General features: G+C 40.3%; 1 protein-coding gene across 2 annotated transcripts; it reads left to right on the top strand.

Moving 5' to 3' along the window:
- The first annotated feature begins 1,033 nt into the window (after positions 1-1,033).
- fyna (FYN proto-oncogene, Src family tyrosine kinase a) lies at positions 1,034-20,438 on the top strand. 2 transcript variants are annotated; one of them, XM_041060501.1, is made up of 12 exons: positions 1,034-1,174; positions 8,431-8,687; positions 12,641-12,737; positions 13,224-13,322; positions 13,563-13,666; positions 14,073-14,222; positions 14,353-14,517; positions 15,558-15,737; positions 16,136-16,212; positions 16,779-16,932; positions 18,096-18,227; positions 18,813-20,438. In XM_041060501.1, exons 2-12 carry the CDS (start codon positions 8,441-8,443, stop codon positions 19,019-19,021), a joined length of 1,614 nt encoding a protein of 537 aa, XP_040916435.1. In that variant the 5' UTR covers positions 1,034-1,174; positions 8,431-8,440; the 3' UTR covers positions 19,022-20,438. The 2 variants fall into 2 exon arrangements, with proteins under 2 accessions (XP_040916435.1, XP_040916436.1); XM_041060502.1 differs by lacking the exons at positions 1,034-1,174; positions 8,431-8,687 and adding an exon at positions 10,394-10,651.
- The last annotated feature ends 577 nt before the right edge of the window (positions 20,439-21,015 follow it).

The following is a 21,015-nucleotide window of genomic DNA, read 5'->3' as shown; positions in this document are numbered from 1 at the left end:
CTGGGTGAGGGGTTTTTGTCCTTGCACCCAAAATTCTCTTCAGGAGGTTAAATTTTGCTGATGTTTTCTTCTTTCAGTTGCTTTGTAAGCTTCCAGTCAGAGTAGTTAACACCTGAATATTAACTGAAACGTGGAAAAACTAATTTCAGCCTAGAGTGGGACTTCACTTATTCATGTCTCACAGAAGGCAAAGTGTGTATAGAGATTTTAATTCTAACTAAAAAGCCTCAGCGGGAGATTTCACTTAGCAGGGAAATCACCTGCTGCTGATTTGAGCTTGAACCAAAATGTACACACTCTCACCTGAATGAGAAATTGTTGAATACAGCTGAACAAAACAAAGACTGGAGCCAAAGATTTGTGAACATTTTATTAAGGCTTTAATTGAAATTTTAGGCCTAGTTAATGGTGCTGTGCATGTAGGAGGGTGCTGTGCATGTAGGAGGGGACTAAAAGCAACCGTGTTTATCATTCACGTTTTTAAAAAAAAGTGCAACGACAAGGCAAAGTGAGCTCTAATCGACTTGAACAAAAACAGACGCTTTGCCCACCTTGCCCTGTTTTTCAGTCGCTCCAAAGACCAGAAGGTGTCCTACTACACATTGTAATTTCTGGTTGGCGGTAAATGGTGTCAATCATACCTCTTGGTCGATGTGGATCCGCATCAGACGTACGCAATAACATCTGCGTCAAGACAGGCACGGATAAACCGGAAAAGAAAACGGTTTTGCGGGTAAATAAAAGTCATTATCTTTGAAAATATGCACCAGAGCGTGTGTATTATAGTCGTACTAATGTAGTTTTAGTGGCATTGCTATCTTAAATGAAGGTTAAGGTACGTTAAATTAACTTTGGTGCAATATACATGCTCGTCATCTTTGTTTTTATTTACCCCGATGCGCCAAAAATCAGCGTTGAGAAACAGGCGTTCTATTGTGAAAGGATCAAGCGGAAGTGTTGGTTGTTGTTAGTGCGAGCTTGCCACCAGGCGCCATCGTCATCATCTGTACGCACGGCGGCGACAGGAGTTCTTGAATCGGCAGGGACGGGTCTCCCACCGCTGTTCCGTCTCAATGCGAGGAGAAAAACATTGACAGAAAGTAGAAACACACCAGCGAATTTCCCCACGAAGGTCTCTCTGGAAACTCCGATGGATTAATCTGATTTTTCTGCGGTAAGTCCCCCCGTTTTGTTACCCCGCTGTGTTGAATTTCAATTGGTGCACCCGCCTTGTCCCCTATATTGCGCTGTGGACTGCGAGATGAATTCATCTCGGGAGAGCCGAGGAGATAAATAACACAGTGTAGGTCGCTGCATTTAAGCCCGTATTCTCTCTACATATTATGCACATGTAGCTTCGTCTGTTTGACGGATAACTTCGGCCTCAGATGGGAAGGGAAGCACGGAGAGAGTGGCAATGGTCTCGTAATTGTGGATGATGTTTTGCAGTGCTGTGATTCTGGAGAGGGGGCTCTTGTGTTGCAGCAGCAGGGATGGACGCGCTGCAGAACAGAGCTGACCACTGAGGCCATGCACACACATAGTAAACGCCACGACGGCCTGCAGACAGCCTGCTATTGATTTACCCCTCCAAAAGAATTGTCATATGCTTCGAGCTAATTCCATTGCCACGCTGTTAAATATCAAATTAAAGCTGTCCTAATCGGGTTATCTGATGTGTCTGGAGGTGCAGCCATCCATCTTGTTGGCAAACACAGGGGACGATATGTGTTTGTGTGTGTAGCTGGGAGCTAACCTTCAGTTCTATACATGTGCAATAAGTTACGCAGTAGTTGTGTGTTGGTTTGCAGATATGCACACAGCAGCCTGCAGCTCTGACTACTCAGCCTGCTCCATGGACGACTACACAATTATTGTGCGTGATATGGATCAAATTTGAATGAAAGGACATGCATAGTATGGTTCATGGACCCTGTATGTTTCCCGTCTGGCTCTGTGTCCATACAGTCGCACTTATTTATCAGACGTACAGGCACATAACCTACTACTAGTGAATTCAGGGTCTGAGGTTCCCATGAAACATGTCAGGGTGTAATGTTTAGCTCAGTAAGGGTTTCATTTATTGCTTAAGACAAAAATGTGTTGATTTGCATGATATGTAGTAGGTCTTTGCTTTGTTTGTGTCAGTCAACAAATGTCACACAGAAAGCTAGGGCTGTAATTTTAATTTACAGTTCCAGCGATTGGTTGATCAAATGACTAGTCAACTGACAGAAAATGAATTGGCAGAAACTTATTGTTAATTGTTTAAAGTCATTTTTGAATCAAAAATGCCAAACTCCTTGAATGTGATGATTTTCCTTGTCTTAGTGGTATTGTAGACTCAATATCTTTGGTTTTTGGACTGTTTGTCAAACAATAAGACATTTGAGGACATCACCTTGGGATCTGGGGAACTGTGATGGGCTTGTTTCGTTATTTTCTGCTGTTTTATAGACTGAACGATTAATAACAAAAGGAATCATTAAGTCGCAGCCCTATTTTCATAATGGATTACTCAGCCAATTATTTTTACTAATTGACTAAACCTTTGGTCCATATCATCCCAGAGTCCAAGTTGACACATTAAGATGTTTTGTAGAAACCACACATATTCAGTTTATGATACAAACCGGAGAAAAGCAGCAAATGATGATGATGATTTTTGGCATTTTTTCTTAAAAATGACTTCAACAATTCTTAAAATAGTTGACATTTGGTCATCTGTCAAAAGACTAATCCATACAACACTTGTATGCCATGTGGCTTGTGCCTCAGTTTTCACTTTCCATCAGCCCAAGCGTTATTCACTTCCAGCAGAAACCTTCCAACCTGCATTGCTGTGGGCCCACGACATCATTATTTCCAGTGGATTCTCACATTGACCGTTGCCCTCCACTGGCACAAGATTTGGAAAGAATCATTTAAACCCCCCCAGTGGGGAGAGACAGGCACACACAGCGAGAATCTGCTCCTGTTTCTATAGGAAAAAAAAAACAAAGAAAAAAAAAGAAGAAGTTAGTTCAGGTTTCTCTAATTTGCCCTTTTGTCCCATTTGGAAATTGTCCATGTACGAGGCACAAATCTCGCTGACTGAATGGATGTTTACAATGGGCTCAGTGATTTTAACAACATGACTCAACATACTCAACTGTGAACATTGTGACACCAAAGCACAGTAAGGCTTAAACCCACACATACGTACTGTATGAAGCTCAGCTGTGGGTTTTATAACGAGCTGTGTTCATTCAGTACGTGAAGAATGCTTTGAAAGCCTTAACACTGCATTTCATTGTGCAGATAATCTTGTAGCCGAGTGAAATGTGGCCTTTGTCTTGTTGTTGATACACTGAATGAACTCAGTTGTCCAACACAAGCAAATATTGTAACAATTCAGAGAATGGCAGCCGTAAGGAGGAGATTGTCAGAGCTTTACCAAATCTAGTAAACACGGCAGTGAGCTTTATTTGCACTGAAATGGCGCACAATTGAAAACAATCCTCGCTGGGTCATTTCTTTGATAACGTACAACAAGTCTCATTTTGTAGTTGAATAAGGTCATTGCAAGTGTGACTTCAGTGGGATGGCTGTGGGTGGTTTGACCTTGTATTGTGGCATGTCAATGATCTGAGTGTAAAGGGACCCCACACTTCAAATTAAACAGGCCTGCCTTGTCTGGAATTGCAAAATGATTGTATTCTGCAGTGATTTGTAAATGCATTCAGGTTAGATAATGAAGAATTTTCTTGACGTAATAACCAGTTGAGCACAGTCTCACAGTTTATTAGTCAAATTTCAGTGGCTCAAAGCTGCCATTTTCAGTTTTTTAACTTCACCAATAAAGAGCAGAAGTAATATCATGTTAGGTGGTTACCGGTTAGATACTGTGTCCCCATTAGAGCAGATACAATTAGCCTATTAATAGTTTTTATAATAGTAGTCAGTTGATGGAAAATTAAACAGCAACTCGTTTCATTCTCTGGTTTCGGCTATTTGAGTGTGAGGATTTTCTGTTTTTCTTTGTCATTTCTAAAAGTAAACTAAATATTTTTGGATTTTGGACTGATGTTCAGATAAAACAAGACATTTAAAGAAACCACCCTGCCCTCTAGCAGACGATGAATTGACCAGTCTTGGAAAATACAGCAAGTGGCAGATTAATAAATAAGGAAAATTAACATTAGTTTCAGCCCTTGGTTTTTACTGTAGTATAATAAGAAAGATCAACTTTATTAACGATTTAAGAAGAACGATTTAAAGGAATGCATCAGAATAAATGGATTACTGTTGATCAATGAACTGATTATTATTATTATCAGGTTGCTTCAGCTCTACAATGAATTAAAACCAATGCTTTAAAATGATTTCACATACATCCAGATAACTTTTTTAAAAATCTGTAACACAACATTAGGCGGCACATATGTCTGTTTCTCAGGCCTAGCGGACTGTCTCCTGTTTAATCCATCAGTTACACTGTGTGACCCTGACATGTCTGTCCTTTTAATTTAGTATATTGATCTCGCAGCTTCGCTATAAATGGCTGAGTATCTCATTATGGCTCCCAGCTCTGTGTGTGTGCACGCGTGTGTGTGTTCGTATAGAGGATTAACACTTATGCCCATACAGCGTCAATATAAAGGCCTTCATTTCAGTAAATTAATTTCAAGTTGAAACTAATGTAGTAGCATGAACCCTGTCCTGTTACTTTTTGTTCAGATAGTATTGGCTCATCCGCCTCTCTTCATTCTTCACTTCCTGATGTGAATGAATCCTGCAGCAGCTTTGACAAATAGTATTCAACAGATTTGACCAGACATCAAAGTCAAATCTCAGACTCGCATCTTGAACCAATCAAAACGACGAGTTTTAATGTGACAGCTCTGCCCGTCTATGTTTGTGTGTGAAAGTCAAGTCCACCCACTCTTTTCCCCTCGTCTCCGCCTTGTGATATTAACTGTTACAACACATCATGTAGCTACGATCCCGTCCCCATTGGACCTTCCTTATCACGCCAGCGTGGTCCTCTCATCAGAGGCAAGCTGCTCATTTGGGTCTGAAAATAGCGTGATGAGCGTTTCTCACAGGCTGAGGTGGTCATGCGATACCCATGCGGAAAGGAACAAGCCCTGTGGCTGCGATGCCATCATGTGCTTTTGTTTGTGGGGAAAGTTGTGCCACAGGTTAGGAGGGACAAAGCAGGACAGCATGTGTCTCTGCGTACGTGTCTGAAATGATGAAATGCAGGGAGAACACCCACCTCAAATCATGATGTTGCAGGGCCTTGTCTTGACATTTTGACATGATCTATAGTGTTGAATCATGCATGTAATTGAATAACAGAGAATAATTGACCCCTGGATATAAAAGCCAGTGATGAATACTTGTGAAGCACATTATATTTTATATATTACATTATATTGAAAATGTGATAAAGCCGCCTGTTGCTGTCAAATGCACTTGCATTGAATTCAAAACACTTTTTGATCTACAAAGATGGCGGATTTTTATTGCACCTGTGCAGCAACATCGGTCCCAACACAACCTGCGCACAGACGTGATTCATATGCAAATATTTACTAAGCAAACACTGTGCCAAAAAAAAACAATACCACAAAAGGTATATATGTATATAAACAATACAAGATGGCCTAGATTCTGTGCAGCAGATACATAAAGATGTGTCAAAGCTATGGCAGTCCCTGGCCTTTTTCCTTACAGACCACGAAGATTTTTATAATCCCCACAGGCAGCAGGACGACATGAGATCTCCCCTCATTTACTCAGATTCCTTCAGGAGCTCAGCTGGAGCTATTTCAATCACTGCAGTTAAAGAGAAAATCCACAATCTATACCTGACGTGTCAGTTTAGTTCATATTTCCAAGCGTGTGTTATTCTCCACCACAATTGTCAAAGATTTTAATATGTCACTAACACAGTTTTCATGAAGCAAGAGGTTGGGCTGGACTCAGTGTCTTTGGACTGTTTGTTTTTTTGGTTTTTTTTTTAAGCTTGTGTAGCATAGCTGCTATAAAGGAGGGTGCTCTAAATCCCAGAAGATGAGAGATGTACATATAAATATTAAGAAAGATTATTTAATATCTGAAGGATTACCAGAGGAGCAGCAGTCCTCCTCCTCCTCCTCCTCCTTGTGTTTCAGTCTGTGGTCTCAGCTTTGGTTGGGGCTTACACTGTAGTGCTACTGCTGGGCTTGTTTCTTCTCGGTATTTTATGGGGTTTTATTGGCAGTAATGAATCACAGTGTTCTCCTTCTTACTGCAGTGGCTCCTTTCTTCTAGTTAGCTTGGTGTGGAGCAAATACTGTATAGGGCCGGAGAAACTGAAAAGGCTGTGCACAGGAGGTGAATTCTGTACTTGGTGTGTGTGTATTCCATCATTTAGATTCATTAAACCCTCCAATGCACCTGTGGGTTTCAGGTAACACATTCACGACTTTTACTTGTACTCTGCATTGCAAAGTTGGATTATTTTAGTCTGTTGAAGGCAGAGAAATATCTCAAAGACAACAGAGATAAGATAATGGCAACATAAAGCAGATGTTTACATTTGAAATCAGTGCAGTTGCTATAAATGATACTCAGATAGTCTGCTTTGTGTTTTCTTTTTCCACTACTTTGCTTATGGTACTTTTAAAGATGGTAAATTCCAAATCCAGCATCAAGTCCACAAACGAAGCCATTGTAAAGAATCATGAAATTTCCTGCTTTATTTTTTGTCATTTCTTTAGCCACAATTGACATTAGCAAAGGAGCAGACTGGTGTCACAACATTAATATTGGCCAGAGCAACTGTGCAGATCTCCTATAAACCAAAATTGTGGTGTTTTTAAATTAGTTAGATACAAGATCTTTGTCTTTGACCTAATGCCATACTTAACTTTGTCTATACTGTGTTGCTGTACTCGCCGGGAGCAACAAGTGACACATCTGTTTACACTTTTTTTTTTCCTGATGTTGGCCTTTTCTTGCTTGTAAATGTAAAACAGGCCTGAAGGAATTCAGTCATATACTGTGTAGCTTTCCTTGTAACCATTAAGCTACAGCGTCCTTCAAAACATGCCTCTGACTCCAGCTCATTTTGGGCTGCAAACTAGTTTCTTGCGAAAGGATTTCAAAAACATGGCATGATCATTTTCAGATATTTCCACGGTTTGCTTCAGAGTTACCTTGAAGCTACCATTTTTGCTCTAAAAATGACTTAAAGATGAATTGATGATCAAAATATTTAATGTTGTATGGATTTACTAATTGTTGCAGCTTCATCTTTAGGTGTGTGATGTTGCTGGTTATTTTTATATATTACAAATTGGTTATATCCTTAACCTAATGTTTTTGTCCATCTCATTTGCAAACACATTTCTCATAAGATGGTCATTCTTCTTGTTGCATTAATTACTCTTGACAGAAAAGAGGCACCACCTGTGAGTCAACCAACTGTGCTGTTATTGTGGATCTAACTAAGTCTTTAGCTGGGGTCAAGAGCGGTGCTATCCGTGCGATAGTTTCTTCCTCTCTTCCTCCGTCTGCTGCAGCACTGGCGTTTGCCCCGAGCACCATTCCTCTCCATACACAGCGGCTGTAAACAAGTGTGTTTCCAATTAGCCGTTTCCGAAGTCAGCTGGCCGCTAATGCTGATGAAAGACGATGGTGCTGTCAACGGTCTCTTCCCAGCCGTGTTGTGCCGGCTTCATGAGGTTCCAGGGCTTAAATGGGGGGGAGCACGGTGAGCCGAAATGCGCATTAGTTTAACTGGGTTTTTAACGATGGTAAGGCTCTTCTTAATTGGCAAAGCAGACTGCCTCACTCATTACAGAAACTGGTTTAGCTTTGCTTTAGTGAGGCCAAATTCTCCATCAGTGCCCTCTCATGAGACTCAGTGTAAAGCCAAAGAGCAGTGTGCTGTTAAGGGTTTCTCTGTGCATTTTAACTCTGTGCTGTGAATCTATAGCTGGGTGTGTGGCCCCTTGGAAGGAAAAATAAAAATAAAGTGCATGCCAGCTTGTAAATGCAATTGCTGGGTGTAAAATGTGGTCATGCAGTGAGATGGAAAAGTAAACCATGATAAGTAGTGCTGTTAAATTCGTTTGTGGCAAGTTAAGCTGGATATTCTCAGCACAAAGTATCTCACGTCAACATCAGTATGTACACATATTTACGTAAGTGATCACATTAGCCATACTCTACAGCTCTGTGACATTATGTTCTTCTCTTTAATTAGTAATGGAGTTGAAAGTATCGTGTTTAATTTCAGCCTAATTGAAAGATTTTTCAGAAGGCTCTCCTGCTCTCAGAGGAAGCTTTGAAATAATGGAATATTAAATCATAATTTCCCCAATGGAGAAGGCTTTTGAGCTATTACTTTACCTACATACTAATTCCATCCCTGTGTCTTTCTCTCTCCACCCACAGAGAGTAGAGAATGGGCTGTGTCCAATGTAAGGATAAAGAAGCAGCAAAACTCACTGATGACAGGGAGACCAGCCTCTCGCACAACTCGGGATACCGCTATGGATCCGACCCCACGCCACAGCACTACCCCAGCTTCGGGGTCACCACCATCCCCAACTACAACAACTTCCACAGCGCCGCCACACAGGGGGTGACCGTGTTCGGAGGAGTCCACACATCCTCGCAGTCTGGGACGCTTCGGTCCCGGGGAGGTACAGGTGAGCTCGAAGAAGTTCTTTTAGATAAGTCTGTGGAGCATATAAGATGTGCAGGTACACGGCAGCTGTTTAGTAGCCAGTAAGGTTTGGCTTATCCAGGATTTCGATTAGTGTTGATTAGTGTGCTTTAGAGGTGTTGTTAGATGGGTTTTGTTACCTCCATACAGAGCCAGTCTAGCTGTTTCCAGTCTTTACGCTAAGCTAAGCTAACAGACTGCTGGCTGTAGCTTCAGATTCACCAGACAGACATGAGAGCAGAATCTGTCCTCTTATCTAACCCTTGGCAAGAAAGCAAATAAGCGTATTTCCTAAAATGTCAAACCGCTCCTTTAAGACAAGGTGACATTGTAACTGTGAAATATGTTGCCGTCATCAACTGGGGGTCAAATTACAAACAGAGCAATTAAAAGAGAAATAAAGCCTCAGTCACACTTGTAAAAGTCTCTGAAGATGCTCACTGGCTGGCTCTTATCCAGGACCCCGCTTCTGTTTCTGAGATACTGGATCATCTTGAATTAACTCCATAAAATCTGGAATTGTCATTTTATTTGTCCAGTTTTGTGTGTTTTGCGTTTTCCAAAGTGAATATGCGATTGCTCTCTTGTGTGTGCGGACATTGTGGCGCTCTGATAAATTCATGTTTCTGCAGGGGATGAATGTCCACCGGCTGCAAGTTAATGGAAAACAGAGTGACCTAAATTATAGCCAGTGCTCTGCGAGGTCCATCTGATGAGCTGAAAGATCAGACATTGTGCTGAATAGAGCAAGAAAGTGATTCAGAGTTGGAGAAATGAAGCTTTACAGCCTCCCACTCAAGATTTTAAAGATGCATATGATGTGTGTTGTATAAATTAACAACATCTCTTGCTTTGATGTCAACTTTGTTGGGCCTTTTTTTCTGAAGGTAGATCCCAGCACAGATAAACACTCTGCATCTGTGCAGTCAGCACCACCAGAGTGTTTGAATAAGAAATTACTCCAGGAGGACACCACAAAGCTGCTTTCATGTCTAAGATTGTAACAAGAGGACTTAAGTAAAAAAAAAAAAAAAGCTCAAATAAAAGTCAGCTATGACAGAAGTAGAACAGAATCCTCATCTGACCCCCTCTGTGAAGACTTCAGCGTGTCTGCCGACGAGACAGCGTGCAGTTTTGGTCATCGCAAAATGCGTTTCTGAGGTCATTGCATCGACAGGGAAATGTGGTGCAGGGCCTTCTTGCAGCATTGTAACACAGGCTGTCCAGGCACGATTCAGATGAAATCAGAAAATGAAATCATTTTACAGTTTCAGGCTTATTAAGAGATACAGGGACCCCTGGGCTGTGCCAAATCACATCAGATAAATTTGGCTGGCCCTTAATCTGGACCTTGGCAGCGTTAACTGTTCGCTCACCGTTCCTCAAGGATGCTTTGTCTGATAGAGACAAGTCAGATTTCTGGTTTATGTGTATGCAAAACAATGATAGTTACTAGGGCTGCAACAACTAATCGATTAGGTCGATTAAAATCGATTATTAAAATAGTTGGCAACTAATTTAATAATCGATTAGCTGGGTCTACGTTATCATACATATAAGTGCAGCTGCTACCCCCTAATGTGGGGGCAGTAAGACAACCAAAGCCGCGGTGGCAGTAAAGCACCAGTAAGCTGGATGCCGACCGCCGTAGAAGAAGAAGGCGGGGCAGGAGGGGCGAACCAATGCCGCGCCTTGTGTAGCTCACCTGGAAGAAGCGTTCGAAAAATGGCGGAGGCGGTCACAGCGGAGGAGGCTAACGTTAGCAGAGAGACAAATGTACGACTCACAGTCGTCAAAAGTATGGGAGCACTTTACATTAACGCCTTGAAAGAACAGCGTTAGGCGCAAAATGTGCGCAGCTGATTTCGCCTGGCACGGCAGCACAACATCACTGTATGAGCACCTGAAGAGGAAGCATGTTGGAGCCATGGGTGAAGGAGACTCACGGTAAGTTCGTAGTGAGTTAATTTATCACGTATCCATCAACAAAACTAGAGAAAACAGACAGAGGTTTGTTTTAAATTGTCCTGAAAAACGGACACAAACTTGCCGGAAACTGTAGATATGTTTGACGATAATAGCTGAGATCAAGTTTGAGAGACACAGGTGGATAACACGACGTTGTGAAGTTTTTGGATTATTTTATGCAATTATTAAGAGACAGTTTAACGCGAATCCTTAATTTCTTCATAACAGAAACTTGAGCAATATCTGGTCAAGCATATATTAATTGCATTTCCCTTTTATTCTCTGCACATGGCAGCATTACCCAATGTCCATTTGTTTCATTTCATTTAGCCTTGTCTGCATTTTAGATCAGCAGTTATTAACTTAAAAAGATATTGTTTGTTTTACTTACCTTGCTTCTGTGCATACTCATACTACACGTTCTCTCTCACCTCAGAAAAAAAAAACAGCCCAGCATTGGTGAGTTTTGAGGAAGATCTGCATCCTGAATATGCTGCTTACAGACATGAAGCCACTATCAATGGTGGAGGTGGTGAAGGATTCAGATGATAAACACCTGGTTACACTTTTCCCTCAAGGACCTATTTCACCAGACTGATGGAGAAGAAATAAACCATAAAGAACTATTCCTCCGTAGTTCTATAGGAAAAGCCTGTTTAAAGACTGTTTGAGTTTCATGCATTTTATTTATTAAATTGTTGTTCAGCTCATTTAAAGGTGGAGACAGTTTTTTTTTTCATAACATGTAAAGAAATGCTCTCTGCACTGTATAAAAACAGATGGTCTTTGTTTTTCACTACAGTTATTTAAACTGTCCACCATCTTTGTTTTTCTTTATATTGATTCAGCTGCTACAAACTTTTTATTTTTATTTATTTTTTTGTACTCAGTGTAGCATACATTTAATTTTTTATGTGAGTTGGAAACAACTTTTGAACAAAGACTGGTTAATTAAATAAAATGCTGGAAATCAAATTTTGCTTTTTTCCCTTTTTACCCGATTAATAATCGATTAATCGAAAACATAATCAACAGATTAATCGATTATCAAAATAATTGTTAGTTGCAGCCCTAATTGTTACTTTCTTGGATTTTAAACCTGCAATAATTGATTTTCCTTTTTGTCTGGCCACTTGGGGGCAGCTTGTTGTGCTGATGTTACATAGTTCATATGGCAAACGTATTAACCAGACATCTATTTACACGTGCAATTTCCCCATTGTGGGACTATTAAAGGTTTATCTTATCTATCTTATCAGCAGACACGGAGCAATATTAGCACTCATTATACTGCTTTTATCCATCAGTATTTACTCCTCTTGGAGCTCAGGCCATAAAACCAAAACAATGAGATGAAAGACACTAAAATGTCAATAAAAATATAGATTGCAGCTTTAAAAGCAAACAAATAACATCACACAACGGGGGAAAAAAGCCCCAAAACATCATTACCACCATCTAAATAATGTAAAACAATTATTCACAATGTTACAAATGCAAGTTATGAAATATTATGTATTTTATACTCTAAAATGTTATACACAATTACAAATTATGAAACCGGCTAAAGGACTTCAAGAGACCAAAAGGAGTTTCCTATGTGAGGACCTCCGTAATCTTTTAAAAATGTCCTTGGTAATGAAATGTTTAGGAAATATGAAGATTAGATCATGTCTGGTTGAGTGAATCTGTAATTTAGTTTGAAAATAAGGCATTAAATGACCGAGAAGATTTCTGTCTAAACTGGATCTTGTACATAAATTGTGAGAATCTGAATTTTCTAGAGGGCAGTAATTAAGAAAAAAGGCAGTAATTCTGATTGCCATTACACAACAAGCAGCCCATGTGTTAGACAGATGAACAAACCCAACAGTAAAACCACAATGAAAATCCCAACATAATATTTCATCCCCATAATTCATCTGTGCCAGCTTTAACCACCACATGTAACGTTTGGTTTTCCTGCAGGGGTGACTCTCTTTGTGGCTCTTTATGACTACGAAGCCAGGACCGAGGATGACCTCAGCTTCAGAAAGGGGGAGAGGTTCCAGATCCTCAACAGCACGTAAGCGTGAAAACATCTGCATGACACTATTAAGGGTGGTGGTCGTGTTGTCCTCCTCTGTTTCTCATCTGAACACTGTATGTGGAATGAAATGTTTCACAGGCACAGACAGAGAAAGCGGGTATGTGTGTTACAGACTTGACCTGGCTCATGGAGGTTGTTACATTTAAAGTCTGACATATTTTCTCATGTTTTAATGATCGTAGTCTGACAGTTTGCATCGTGGAAGTAAAATGTCTTGTTAGAATTGTGATTTAGAAATAGTGACAGGATTCCTCTGCTTTTACATGATACAACTGTAATTTTTTTAGTTTGTTTTATGCACTCTCTACTGATAGTCATACATACAGCCAATAAATCTGTGCATCCTCTACATTTGCATGTTTATTAGTGCCTATCTGCATAATGTGTACATCCTGATCTCTCACTGTTTATTCCATTCTGCCTCCATCCTCCATCTCTCTCTCTCTGTCCTCCTCTCCTCAGTGAGGGAGACTGGTGGGAGGCTCGTTCTCTCACTACAGGTGGAACTGGTTACATTCCCAGCAATTACGTAGCTCCGGTGGACTCGATCCAAGCTGAGGAGTGAGTAAAGAGTAAAACTTTTTATACAAGCACACACTCACACACAGTCTCAGTCTCGGAGACACAGCAGCTTCACCGGAAGAAATCATATCATAAATATTTGAGAACTCATGTAGCTGCCTTTTGTTAAATGTGGCATAGTGGCATGTACAGAAATAATAATGGTCAGAGTTTTGGAAAAAATGTTCCAGTTAAATACTATACTCCACAGACTGATACCTTATTTTCTTTTCCCTGCAGCTGGTATTTTGGTAAATTAGGTCGAAAGGATGCAGAGAGGCAACTGCTCTCCAACGGCAATGCCAGAGGCACTTTCCTCATCCGTGAGAGTGAAACAACCAAAGGTACTCTGACGTAGCTACATCTAACATGTGGAATGCTTTTAAACTTTAAGTTACAGAGAGATGTGTGAATAAATAAAGATTTAGGACCACTTTATTTTAATATGCAAATTAGAAGCAGTTTATTTATAGAAGAATTTAAAATGAAATCATCAAACATCACAACTTAAAATTCAGTTTAATATCATGTCATTAACTATGCAGTTGCTCCATATTCATTGCCCTAAATCTTTTGCACATTGTTCTATATATACACTCATAAAAAAAAAAAAAAAAAACTATGACACACATCACATGTTCAGTAATCCCTAATGAAAACCAGCTCGGTCAAATGTTCTCAGATATTTTTCTCTATTTTACTTGAATCTGTCAGTTTTGTTTTTTATCGTTTGCGTTGTCTCTGTGCCAGGGGCTTACTCCCTCTCCATCCAGGATTGGGATGACATCAAGGGAGACCATGTCAAACACTATAAGATTCGCAAGCTGGACAGTGGAGGCTACTACATCACCACCAGGGCCCAGTTTGAAACGCTGCAGCAGCTAGTACAGCACTACTCGGGTAAGACTTTGCTACAGTTATGGAGGGCGTACAGGAACTTCTTGACATGTCACATCTACTGTATGTATGTATGTATGTATGTCTTAATACTTCTTCGATATAATTTGAAATTAAAACATGCTCGATCCAGCCAGGGCTGCAGGGCTGTGCTGCCGCCTGATCGTGCCGTGTCACAAAGGCATGCCTCGTTTGACTGACCTGTCCGTCAAAACCAAAGACGTGTGGGAGATCCCGCGAGAGTCGCTGCAGCTCATCAAACGTCTCGGAAATGGCCAGTTTGGAGAAGTCTGGATGGGTGTGTAGCTTTTTGGCATCCTCTTTTGGCACACATGAAGAATTGGACAGCTGCGAGCAGGGTTGCAAAACATACTGTATGTGTTGGATCATTCAAACTAACACCCAGCTAATGTTACCCACAGGGAGACGTGTTTGCTTTCAGTGATTTCATCTTAGAATTTTGACAATTTTGCTGGACAAACCTCTGCATGATCTCAGTGTCTATTTGGACTGGATGGTTTTTGACCTTCCCATGATTTCCCATGGTTGGATTCAGATTTGAATGGACCATTTAGACCAGTTAAAACTTGCTATATATAGTAATTGTTATGTCTAAATAAGTTTCTGTGACATGGCTCATCTAAACTCAGTTCAGACACATGCTGTTGTTTTAGTTCATTTGAGTTCAACTTGTCCCACATCGGGCAGCAAACCATGTGTATCAGATTTGCAGAGATCTGAACATTTGTTGTTGGTACCACAAACATGGATCAAGCCAAGTCCTAAAATAAATTGTTAGCTTTTTTTTTTAAACTAAGTTTTCATCTGCAACCTCGCTTTTTCCATCTAGCTCAAAGCTGAAGTCCTGAAAACTTCAAGCATTATTTTACACAACATGAGAAGTGTAGTATTCTGTAAATGGAGAGATGTCCGTTTGTTTGGGTTTTTTTTTCCATCAGTGTGTAAAATTTTGTCAGAATAGTTTAAAAAAAATGTTTTTTTTCTCTTCTGTTTTTTTCTGTAATACTAAAACTACTGTAGTTTTATGATAGTTTCTCTATTGCACAAGACTGTGCCCTACTAGGTTTCATACTTTAGCAGCCACCAGTATGTTGCCGGTTATCTGCTCTACCCCTTTCTTTAAACTAACACAGGCAATAACACTCTCAAGGTAACTGATAACTTCAGCAGATTTCAGCAACACATTTTACTTTCATGTCCTTCCATACCTCCCACACTTTATTTTGTTAGACCAGGCATCAAAGATGACCTCCGAAAGGACCTCTAACCTCCAGAAAACCAAACTTGAATAGCCTCTTCTTTTTTTTGGCTTGTCAGGCACGTGGAACGGCACCACCAAGGTGGCAGTGAAGACTCTGAAGCCCGGCACCATGTCGCCTGAGTCCTTCCTGGAGGAGGCTCAGATCATGAAGAAGCTCCGACATGACAAACTGGTGCAGCTCTATGCCGTAGTGTCCGAAGAACCCATCTACATCGTCACTGAGTACATGAGCAAAGGTAGAAGCTGTTTTAAAGTCACACTTAAAAAGACAGTATGAATATTACATACATGCATTTGTGCACACACCTACACAGTGTGTACATAATTTATACAACTGCATGAATAGTACAGTATGTGTCCTACATTGTAGCATGGTGCTCAGTCCTATGTCCACATTACTCAAAAACAGATCTTCAGTTACCACAGCAATAACTAACAAACAAAAATCTGAGCCAAGTGTAGCATGTGTGGCAGGAATCCCAGAATTGATGTCACATTAACTACAACATGTTGCTTCAGTTTTGATCCAAATCTGAGTTGAGATCTAGCAACTGAAGACAACATGAAACAGCAGGTCTATCTATCTTGTTCTCTTTATATCTAATCTAATTTATTTTATTTCATTTTTTTTTAGGCAGTTTGCTCGATTTCCTTAAAGACGGAGAAGGACGAAGCCTCAAGCTGCCAAATCTAGTGGACATGGCAGCTCAGGTACACTGCTGACAATAATCAGAACTCTAGATGCTTTATCCCGTGAACTACAACTCTGAAAGAGATTTCTTTCTAAGAGCGTAATCCACTTTAATCAGATCCAGCTGTTAAGAGCAAGTTTACAGTTTCATTAGGCAGCTTCTCACTTTGGCAGACCAAAATGGCATTTTAAAAGTTTGAAGTTAAGTAAGATCACATTGTTGTTTACTATTCTGGCTGGCCTTTGCAATTGCTTTACACCAAGACAACAGATGATCTGAAATTGGTGATTTAGCATTGTGGTTGGAGCACTCAGTTTGCTGCAGGTTGTATTTCATTCCAAAGCTGTCATCACATCACTTCCTGTTCGTGGAAAAGTAATTGCACCTGACACTGGAGTTTATTTTGAAAATCTGGCAAATGTATGGGTTTTCATTGAAGAGATGTTCCTCTCCATTGCAGCCCCACTTTAGGTTAGGCTGATGAAAAAAGGCTTTAAATCTACGTAGAAATCTTGCTCAGCACAGATTTAATCACCACAAAACGGTTCAGCGATATTCACTGGAAAAAAAACACTCATTTCCCAGGTGGCAGCAGGCATGGCGTATATTGAGAGGATGAACTACATTCACAGAGACCTGCGCTCTGCCAACATCCTAGTCGGAGACAGTCTGGTGTGTAAGATCGCTGACTTTGGTCTGGCCCGGCTCATCGAGGACAATGAATACACAGCAAGACAAGGTAGACCTGTTGGATTGGGTTATACAAGCTTTTTTAAAATCCATCACTAGGATTTTGTGTAAAATACTATTATTAGCAACTACTTTATAGTTTCAAATAATCGATCTACTTGCACCGCCTCGTTTAGCTTCTGAACACTAATGCGTAAATCGTAGCATAAATGTATATTGAATTTTTGCAGTGTAATTTGTGTCATCACAAACTGTACCATAACTTCCAAATATAAGAGTTTCAAACAACCAAACTATAGATAAACTCATATATGTACTTTGTTTTATTTATATATGCATACATGAAGGAATATGTGTTTCAGGTTTAGGAGTATTCATACGTGTTAGACCAGAGATAGTGACATGCAACTCATGATGGAAATCTAGGTACTTTATAAACCTGAGACTGTCCAAGACTAATGCAGTTTCTTTCGCCAAACGTGAGACTTATGTATGGATTTTATCTCGTCTGACTTTTATATTTCTGTAGTATTCTCAGTCCCTAACCGCAGCATCTTCTAAAAATCTCATCGTCAGAGGAAAAAGTTGGCGGGCTGGCAGATAACTTATTCCATTTAGGCAATTCCAAGACACATACTACACACACACACACACACTAATTTTCAGAAAAAATCACAGTAAATGAGCAGGAATATATCCTGGTGACACCAGTGGAAAATAGAAGTACATGTGGTTTAAGACAGAGCCCATGTTATACACAAAAATCAATCTGTCACCGTGTATCTTGTTGGAAGGAAGTGGCTCTACCCTGAATCACTCAAACGTTGTTCTCTCGAGTCTGTGTTGGCAGACGTGAGCTACACCAGGAGGACTTCCAGACTCCGTTAGTCACTCTGTCAACATGTTCAGTCACTCATTTGTTAGCGATCTAAATGTTTACTTGTTCGACCTGGGTCAAATGCAAACCGAGACGGAGAGAGATAATGGAATTTTTCCTTATTTTCCCTGGTGGGATGTTATCAAGTCCTCACGTCTCTGCACTAATGAAACCACAGATGAAGGGAAAAAAAATCCTGAGAGAGAAGACTGACCTACTTACTCCTTAGGTTTTAGTAAAGGTTGTTGGTTCATTTCTCTCTGTATTTCTGCTGAAAGTGAGTGACAGCAGTGACATAACAAAAATTTAAAGTGACACCTCTGAATTTCTTTTAGGTGCAAAGTTTCCCATAAAATGGACTGCTCCTGAGGCTGCTCTCTATGGGAAATTCACCATCAAGTCAGATGTGTGGTCGTTTGGCATCCTGCTGACAGAGCTGGTGACCAAGGGCAGAGTGCCCTATCCAGGTGAGGGTGTTCAGCTCGGTGGGTTATGCAATCACTTCTCAATTCCAGTTGATTGCTCATGTTTGATTAATGCAGTATGTGTGAGAGTGTTTGAGGCTGCTGAGACACTAGCCATGGCTCTGTATGCTAAAAAAAGAGCAGCATGTTGCATAATGTACATTATATTGTGCATTATGCAGAGAAATGTTCCCAGCTGACTGCATGAACATGTGAAATGTGTGTATTTTAAAGGCCCATCGGCATTGCAAATGAGTTTAGGCTATAAATGCTGTGTGTATGTGGCATCGGTTCAGGTAAACATTAAATAAATAGATAAATATCAACTCTGACTGAAACACAGTTAATGGCCAAGTAGGAAGAAGTTGCACATAGGTTTTCTTTGAATGTCTTATATGTATACATGTCAGCTGATATATATTGTGGTCAGATTCATTTCTGTTCCTCATTTAAAAAAAAAACAGAAAAAGCAATGTAATAGAAATAGAAATATCGGGCATTTAGAGTGATACAGTGATGTTAGGCAGTTATTGGAAAGCTAAGTTTTTAAAAACGTTTGTCTACATTTCTCCATGTTCCTCTCTCCAGGAATGAACAACCGGGAGGTGCTGGAGCAAGTGGAGCGAGGCTACCGGATGCCATGCCCACAGGACTGTCCCACGTCCCTGCACGAGCTGATGGTGCAGTGCTGGAAGAAAGACCCAGAGGAGAGGCCCACCTTTGAGTACCTGCAGGCCTTTTTGGAGGACTACTTCACTGCCACTGAGCCCCAGTATCAGCCAGGGGATAATCTCTGAGCGCCGCCACCCTCATCCCATGTCATTTCATTGGCTTTCCACCAGAGGGAGCCAGATACTCTCCAAATATTCTCCGTCATCCTGTGGCTCTACAAAAGCTCATCGACTGACTTCTTGACTTTTAAGCTTCACACACACCCACACACACACACATACACACACAGGGACAGGCGGCTGCTCTGTCAGCATACTGACTATCAATTTCAGTGGATGTTTTTGAGGTGGGAGGGGGCGTTTGAGATGACTGAAGAGTTAAAAATGACTGCCATGGATGAACCAGATGAGTTGTGTACCTTGTATGTAGTGTAAATATAAATCTGCTTGTTTACTTATCTCCTTTTTGTTTCATTTTATATTACTTTTGATATTTTGGAAATGTGTGGATTTTTTTTTTAATCCAAGGTTAAAGTTATTTCAGATTTAAAGCTTGTAGAGAAACGTGTGAGGCTCACAGTTGGTAACAAATCGTGACATAATAATTGTAGGAATGGTAGTAGTTAGACATCATGGACCGAGATATCTCAGAAATTTTTCTGGGAGTCCACTGACCTTTTTTACAAGGTTAATATGACGATACTGCTCTCCTCTTCTCAAGGAACTTAGATGTACTATAACACCTGTTCTTGCCTTTTCATGTTTAGTAATATTCTTATAATGTAAGGGAATGCCTTCATGCTTTCTACACACTAACTTCTTGCATCATGGACTCTTCCACCCAAACTTGTATGACATCTGCACTGATATTAAGTGCATTCATCGCATTTCAGCTTCAGCCAATGATTTTTAGATCGGCTTAAAATAACTTTTAGTTCAGCTAATCTATGGGGGCTGACTTCCTCTCTGAGTGCAACCATTGTTTGGCTGACTGCTTATTATACTGACGATATTTTAAAATGTATGTTGCATTATTGTATGGCAGCAGGCTGTGTAAGAATTCTGCATTGTCTTTTCGCTTCAGCGGCCAAACAAACAAACTGCCACTTACATGACAAGAATGAAGGATACGTGCCCGTGTTTGTCCCTCCATAATGTGTTCCTCGAAATAACATGTTGTTTACGAGACCAAACATGTTCATTTCGCTGTATTATTTTGCTCAGCATTTCGGCCAGTCTTAAATGTCTTTATGATCTCATGGTTATGTCATTATCCAGGGAAGTGTGCAGCTCTGAACGGCATTTTATCATCATCAAGTATCTATCAACTTCTCTCCCTGGGTAAGAAGGAGCATTCCAGAACAATACACCATTCCTCTGTGTATTTATGTTGCTTTTCATGAGTGGAAAAGTGAGCAAAAACTAGATTTTGTATCACTTTATTTACCCTAATTCAGTAGATATACAGAAAATGTTTTTGGTCTCCGCATTATTTATTGTCTCTGTCTGTTACTTGTACACAACTGGTTTTGAAATAAACAATCTTGCCATCATCATCATGTGACTTAGAAAGAGTTATCAGCCCTTGTCAGTAACATACGGCACCACAGGGTTCATTTTCCATCACCAGAGGAAAACTGACCTAAATACATGCAGCTTAAGTGACTGTGAAAGTGATTGAGTCTTTCTGGTTTTCCTTCAGTCTGAACCTGACACAAAGACAACATGACTGAACTCAGAACATATGCAAATCATTTTGTAGGTGTCCACCCTGCAGTTGGAGGCCAGTCAGCTTTGTGCATGGGATACAGCAGTGTAGCAAGCTCTGAGTTCTTCTTTAATTAGCTTTTTTGAGGTTTTTTTTTTTTTTGTTTTGTTTTTACTTTTTTTTAATCTTCTGTTCCAACTAAAACTGTGGTCTGTTTAAATAGATGTTTGTGTTAATATAGCCTCTTTATAGCCTTTTACATGAGAATATAGTGCTTCTTTGATATATTGTGCCCTCCCCCTATAGCTAAAGAATATTACATCCTAAATCCTTATAAATTCCAGTGAATTCCAAGACAAAGACTGAGCTTGACTTTCCTGGCTAGTCTGGCTGAGCAACACAAACACAGTCT

Source organism: Toxotes jaculatrix, chromosome 17, assembly GCF_017976425.1.
Source record: "Toxotes jaculatrix isolate fToxJac2 chromosome 17, fToxJac2.pri, whole genome shotgun sequence".
NCBI lineage: Eukaryota > Metazoa > Chordata > Actinopteri > Toxotidae > Toxotes > Toxotes jaculatrix.
This window is presented reverse-complemented; position numbering and strand designations above follow the sequence as displayed.

Bases quoted from the DNA above. Each gene is read 5' to 3' on its own strand.
- fyna (XM_041060501.1), top strand. From the start codon at position 8,441: ATGGGCTGTGTCCAATGTAAGGATAAAGAAGCAGCAAAACTCACTGAT. The intron at 13,323-13,562 runs GTGAGTAAAGAG...TTTTCCCTGCAG, and splicing joins GACTCGATCCAAGCTGAGGA to CTGGTATTTTGGTAAATTAG. The intron at 14,518-15,557 runs GTGTGTAGCTTT...TTGGCTTGTCAG, and splicing joins GTTTGGAGAAGTCTGGATGG to GCACGTGGAACGGCACCACC.